Here is a 7,068-nt window from a genome sequence, read left to right on the forward strand (position 1 = left end):
TATTTATAATTGAAAAACTAATGTTACAAATCTTATATAATTATTGATATATTAACTTATGTAATTTGAAACTCATATTTGTAAATTAACAACTAGTAATTCCACATAATAGGAGAAGGGCATTTTGATATTTTCACAATTGAAATTCTTTTGATTTTTCTCAGACATGGACTAAATTAAAATTTTAAAATGTTTTGGATTTACTTGAAATTAAATTTCTTCTCAAGTCCTTATCTGTAATTCTTCTTAAAACAAAACATTGAATTTGCTTTGATTTCTGTTTCCGAAGCCAGGGAAAAATTAATTTGTTGCTTGGCTAGGGAAAAAACTTATATATTTAACCTTATATACTAAATGTATTTGTTTTCAATTACATTTAGAGTTGAGAATAAAGGCTAAGATTGGTGGGCTGCCTGTTTAAGCCCGTTTTAATAGGGATTTGGGCTTAAAAATTTAATATTTTTTAATATAACCAGGCTTCGAAACCCGGCTCTTTTTAGCTCTAAAAAAAGGGGCTCGGGCCCTAGCGACCCGTCAAGCCCGTTTAACTTTTTTTTTTCCTTCTATATTGGACTTTGAGGAATGGCCGAATTAGGATTGGACTTTCAACTTTTAAAGAAACCCTACGCAGCATACTCATACTCGATCTCTCACTCTCTCACTTTCAGGCCTGTGACAGAGTTGAAAATAACATTTTATTTGTGAATGATGATGAGGGAGATCTTAATTAGCATTGATGATGACTTTTGTCTTTATCTTATTTGAACTTCTAAATCTTGAGTTTATTTTTTAAATTACGTGAGACTTTGATTTAATGTATATTGAATTTTAGAATACTCTAAGTAAATTAAAATGTTAAATTTTATTTTATTTTTTTTATAAACGGGCTTATGGGCTTGGCCTTGAGTTCTTTGAATAAGAATCGAGCCTCAACTTTTGGGTGAAATTGAGGTAATTGAACTTTCGGGCTTAAGTCCATAAGGGCCAGGCCCGTAAAGGCTAGGTCCATATATGCTAGGCCCGTCCATTTCCCGACTCTAATCACATTAAGATATATGAATCTTGTATAGATTATTTATTTTATAATAAATTCTTATTATTAATTTTATTAACATATTAAAATTCACTTGTTATGATTTAATTTAATATAAATATATTAAGTATATAAGTCTTACTTTTTTTAAATCTATTATATATACTATCCATTTATATACAATAATATAAAATTTATAAAAAAATAAATATTTAAAAGCCATGAACCTTAAATACGTGTTCATAATCAAATTTGCGGGTGACATTTTTTTAATTATTATTATTAAAATGAGTCGTGCTTTTTGTTTATTGTTCACTGTGAAGTATAAGGTTGGTGTATACTACTACTTATAAATGCCTTGTTATAAAGTTTATTTTTATATTATACATTGAATCACGAAAATACCCACACACAAAAAACAACTTACAATAGAAAAAGGCAACTGCGTACTGGGTGGGAAAAAATATTTGATTTGGGTTATTATTACAGGGATCAGGATCACTCGAGGGTCAAAGGAAATGGAAGAAATAAAGGCAACAAGAAACAACAGTATCCACGAGAAGAAGATAGAATTGGAGTGGTCCACAATTGATGGTAGGCTCTAGCCGAAGCACTGATCAGCTGGGAGAGGACCAGGGATGTAACCCTGCTCCACATACTGCAACCCGAACACCACCACTATGGCCGCCACCGCCAAATACGACAGCCCTTCCACCGCACCCAACAAACCCAACGGTCCGTTTGGCAGACCCGAACCCGTCTTCGTCTTCGTGTAGATTGACCACCCCACTATCCCCAGCACTACCAGGTAGCTCACCCCCTCCAGTGCGCCGATCGAGCCGCCTGGACCGGGAGGCAATCCGCACCCCGTTGTTTTCAGCGTGTAGAGAGACCACGCGATGACTGGGCTCGATATCAGCCCTCCTGCTATCGCTGCTTTCTCTATTATGCCTTCGCCGCCGGCGTCGCTGTCCTCCTTTGCCATTGCCGTGATTTTGGGTGACGACGTCGACGACCTTGGCTTTGTGAAAGTAAGTGATGGTGAGGATCTGAAACGGCCCATTCGTGAAATGGAGGTTGGTACTGGAGATAGTAGCAACACCCTTGAGGCCTGCATGTCGAACTCTTCAGATTGAGCTGCCTGCTTATCTGATCTGATTTCTTCCGGTCCGGCAATGTGCGTGACTCTGTAGTCGCAAGAGAGAAGAGGGAACCAGATTACGGTGGACTGATTTCTAGATTTTACTTTGATTTAGTGGCCGAGATTCGGTTGACAAGTTATGTTTTAGGATAATTTCTCTAAGAAATTAACACAATTAATTTTATAGAAAATTGAGAAACTTTAAATTGATAACCAGATCCAGTGCATTTATGAGGAGGGACAATGCAGGCTTTTTTGTTTTTTTTTTACCTGAAAGAACAATACAGGTTTTGAATCACTCTTTTTGCAAAATATGATGGATTACAGGATACAAGGACTATCAATATATATATATATATATATATATACCTAATATTAAATTTATAACAAGTCATATTATGAATATTATATTTTATTTAGACTCTATACAAATGTTATATTTTTTAAATGGTATTTAAGTATGAAACCTTGCCTATATTTATAGTTGGTTTCAAGCCCGAGTAAAGGAGGATAATTGTGTTAAGCATCCTCAATGACCAACATAAAACTTTGTTGAATCTCAAATGAATATGGACAATTAATGGTTTTGTGCTAATGCTAGGTTGTTGCATAAGTAATGTGTTATATGACTTGAGTGCAGAGTGCAATGACAAATGAGTGAGAGCTGCTACTTTGACTCCTAGACGTAGTGTTAAATGAGTAAGGGCTACTGCATTGTTCTAAATGAACATGGCTAAAGAATTTAATCCATGTGAGCAAGATCAAATTTGATATTTGAAATGTTAGAACTTTGAATTGTAAATATATGGAGGTGATAGGAATTATGATTCATTAAAAAATTAATATTTTATGCTTGTAGGAAACTAAATGGTCCAATGAACAAGCTAAAGATATTCAAGGTTTTAAATTTTAGTATACATGAAAAGTAAGCACACGAAATAGGGTGGGTATCATTATTGATGAGAAGTGAAAAAAGAACATGGTAGAAGTTAAATGAATTACAGACATAATTATTTCTTTAAAAATGATCATTTAGATGAGAGACTGTCAATATTATTAACACTTATACACTTCAAGCTAGGGCAGAAGCTAGTCTTAAGGATATTTTGAAAGATTTAAAAGGGTTGCTTCAATCTATACCATAAAGTGAAAATATCTTTATTGGAGGAGGCGTTAATGGTCATGTCGAGAGGGAGGTAGGTAACTATGCAAGGGTGCATGATAGTTTTAGTTTTGAAGAGTTAAACAATAAAGGACAATTTATTCTTGATTTTTTTTTTTGGCGTATGATTTCAAGATGGTTAACACTTGTTTCAAGAAAAGAGATGAACATTTCATCACTTACAAAAGTGGAGCATTGAGGTCAAAGATTAATTTTTTTTGGTAAGGAACATAGATGGAAGACTTTATAAAAATTATAAGGTGATTCCTGAGAATGTTATAACAATACAACATAGGATCCTTATCCTTAATGTGCATATTGTGAGTAAAAATCAAAAGCGCAAACAAGATATAAATCAGAGGATTAGGTAGTGATAATTAAAAAATGAGAAGCGAGAAATTTTCAAGTTGAATCTTTTGGTTGAGGGAACTTGGGAGTCTCATAGAAGTGCTAGCATCTTATGGGAGAATATAGCTAAGAAGGTAAGAAAGATTGCTAAAGAAATTTTGAAGAGTTAAAAGGTTTCGGTATGAGAGATAAGGGATCTTGGTAGTGGAATGACAATGTATTGAAAAAAGTTAAATATAAGAAGGAGTATTTTAAATCCATCCATTTGTGCAATAATGATGAAAATAGGGGCAAAGCCAAAAAAATTTATTAAGGAGGGCCGAGATAACAAATCATATATGATAATCGAAAGAAAATTAAATATATATATATATATATATATCACTAACATAACATAAATATTTTAATGAGTATATTTATATTCAATTTTACATACATACATACATACATACATACATAAATAACAAAAATAAATATATACCTTAATTTTTTAAGTTTTTCACATCAATTTTTCATGGTACAAGAATAATTAATTATCATGTCTACAATAAATTTTTTAATAATTTCTTTGTCAATATAAACTATTATTAAATTAGCGAAGATTTTATCTTCTCCATAAGCATTAAATAATTTAAATGTACTCTTGAGATCTAAAATTTTGTGCAATTTAAAGAACTAAACTCTATTACTTGTTTACTAAATTTATTATTTAATTCTTTCAATAATTGATAATTGTAGTAAATAAATATATTAACACAATAATGATGCTCAATTGCCACAAATTCTTTATATCGATGAGATATAAGTATATCATAGTAAAAACTATTCATATAATAAATTTCAATAGTTTGGTTATTATAGAAAAAGTAATTTTTTTCCTAGAAGAATATATCTTAATTATAACTTCTTAACTTTTATATAGGTGATTTTATGGTAAATATCAAGAAAATACCATTTAATTTATCTTGGGATTTTTGTTGCATTGCTTGACAAAGTTTGTTAATAGTAATTCTTATAATTTCTTTAATCAAATATAAAATGAAAGCAAAATTAAATGATATCAATCCTTTAATGACAACTACATTTTACTAAGAAAAAGTTAAAAAGTTAGGGGAGTCGTGGCCCATGCTGGTCCCCCTATCTCCACCCCTGGATGAAAATTAAAATAGGTATTGTATGGCTAAGAAGGAAACAAAGAAAGTTGTGAGTAAGGGTGTTCATGGAGCCCGGTTGCCCGACATGTCCGCCCAAACTCGATAAAATTTTTCCCAGCCCGGCCCAAAAAAAATAGCCCAACATGATTTGGGCATTTTTGGGCTGGGCTGATATTCAGGCGAGGGGAAGGTATGCTGCCCTGCCCGTTTGGCCCAGCCCGAAATGTGCTCATATATTTTTTTTTGTATCCAAATTGTGGATCTGCTGTCTGCGTGAGTCCATCTGCCCAGTGCTTAGCGTCTACAGCCCAACTCCAGCATTTCAATTTTCAGCATGGACCAATTGACCAAGCAAAGCATCAATAACTCAGCAATCAGCATTGCAGTGCAGACTCAGAGTTAGCAACAGCGTCTCTCCCACCTCTTATTCTCTAATCTCTAACCCTAATCATCTCTCTACTCTCCACTCTAGAGTCCAAACTCCAGAGTCCCGGCGGCGTCTCAGGCTCAGTAGTCAGCAATAGCATCACTGGATCAGCGACTCAGCGTCCCACAAGGCAGAAGCACAGACCAACACTGCCACACAGCTCAATCATTAACCTTCATTCTCTAATCTCGTCTCTCGTCGTGTCATTCTCTCCTCACACTGCCACACCTTTGCTTGCCGTTGTTCTCCCCTCGGCCCTCACACAATCTTTATGGTTGCCGTCATTCTCCTCTCTCGCCTCTCCCTGTTCGAGTATTTCTCATAGTCACTCTCTTCGACCGTTCGCCATCAGTCTCCACTGGCAGTCTGGCACGATATCGTCCGTTCAGCGTTCATCAACTCCAGCTGTGTGTGTTGATAGATTGCATATTCTTCGAATTTATTTGTCCTGTTCACCTGTTCTGCTGTTCACTCATCTCTGTCTCCAGTCTCCACTCTTAAATCTTATTCAGTTCGCGTCTGCCCAGTGCCTAGGTTTTCAATTTGCTCTTCTTCATTTTTTTAGTGTAATAATCCTTCAATAGCAGTTACAAAATATATATGTACCTAGAAAAGTACTTCACTGAAAACATAATGACATACGAACCTGATAAATAGAGGATGATATGCTCTACAGTTTCCCCAGTACTAGAACTCGCCTCGTATTGAATATACCTCATGATCCTATTTCATAGTTTTTAAATTCATAAAAAAGGGTCAATTACTTGGATCGTCATGATATATATATATATATATAGAGAGAGAGAGAGAAATATTACGTGCATGTGTTTGATGTAGGAAGAGTTTGCAAAGTAGATAGGAGAACCCAGTTGAATAATAAGAACACTTGGGATTAAGGTGGAACTTAGATAATGCTCAATGTCTCTGTACAAAGTTGAGTCTGGTATCTTCCAAGCCTGCATGATTTTTCCATATTAGTCTTTGATTTGATTTGTTTTTGTCTGAAAAAAAAAAGCTTTGTTGATGAAATAATGATACGAGATTGTGAGAACAATTATGAGTTGAGTTCTGGCTTTATTGTTATAGATTATATTATAATGTATTAATATTACATATATAATACATTACACACACTTTATCTGATTTGCTATTGATTTGATAAATGATTTTTATCCCAATTACTGCATAAGAAGAAAGTTGTTGAAAATGGCAAATTTCTTGTTTCCTAATCTATAATCATTGCTTTTACATGACTGTTCTGCATCTCTATTATATGTATTTTTTTGTGATTTTTATATCATTGAATAACAAGCTTGATTTTGTATTTTTATGAAATTTATGGTTCTGTAATTTTGTTATGCTAGCATGGAGGATCAAGCTTCAGTTGCATCACCTTTTGAAACATCTTAAACACCAACCCCTACTGGACCTTCCCATTCACCAACCCCTACCGGACCTACACAAACCCTAACCCATACTCCTACACAAACAGCAGCCCCTCCCCCTCTGCCTCCCCTTCCCCCTCCCCCTCAATCTGTCCCTCTACATGCACCTCCTTCTTTTCCCCCTCGTGCTCTTCCCACCTAAACTCCCACAGAACATGTCACACAAGTAACAGATGTTGAGAGAAGGGGTTGAAAAAGGAAAGAAAAGGAACTTAAACATACATCGGAGGTGTAGGATTACTTTATTAGGTTTCCTATAGAAGAAACTAATGGGGAGCATAGAGCAGCATGCAAGTTTTGCCACACGACTTATGCTTCTGATCCATCATGCCATGGGACACATTCTTTGTTGAAGCAC

General features: G+C 34.7%; 1 protein-coding gene across 1 annotated transcript; it reads right to left on the reverse strand.

The window, feature by feature from the left end:
• Positions 1-1,391: 1,391 nt before the first annotated feature.
• On the reverse strand, positions 1,392-2,326 carry LOC129311928 (uncharacterized). The gene has a single exon (XM_054954432.1). It carries the CDS (start codon positions 2,148-2,150, stop codon positions 1,635-1,637), a length of 516 nt encoding a protein of 171 aa, XP_054810407.1. The 5' UTR covers positions 2,151-2,326; the 3' UTR covers positions 1,392-1,634.
• Positions 2,327-7,068: the final 4,742 nt, after the last annotated feature.

This window comes from Prosopis cineraria, unplaced genomic scaffold (genome assembly GCF_029017545.1).
Source record: "Prosopis cineraria cultivar Desert tree isolate PC_DT_omini unplaced genomic scaffold, ASM2901754v1 PC5, whole genome shotgun sequence".
In the NCBI taxonomy this organism is placed as follows: domain Eukaryota; kingdom Viridiplantae; phylum Streptophyta; class Magnoliopsida; order Fabales; family Fabaceae; genus Prosopis; species Prosopis cineraria.

Bases quoted from the DNA above. Each gene is read 5' to 3' on its own strand.
- LOC129311928 (XM_054954432.1), bottom strand. From the start codon at position 2,150: ATGCAGGCCTCAAGGGTGTTGCTACTATCTCCAGTACCAACCTCCATT.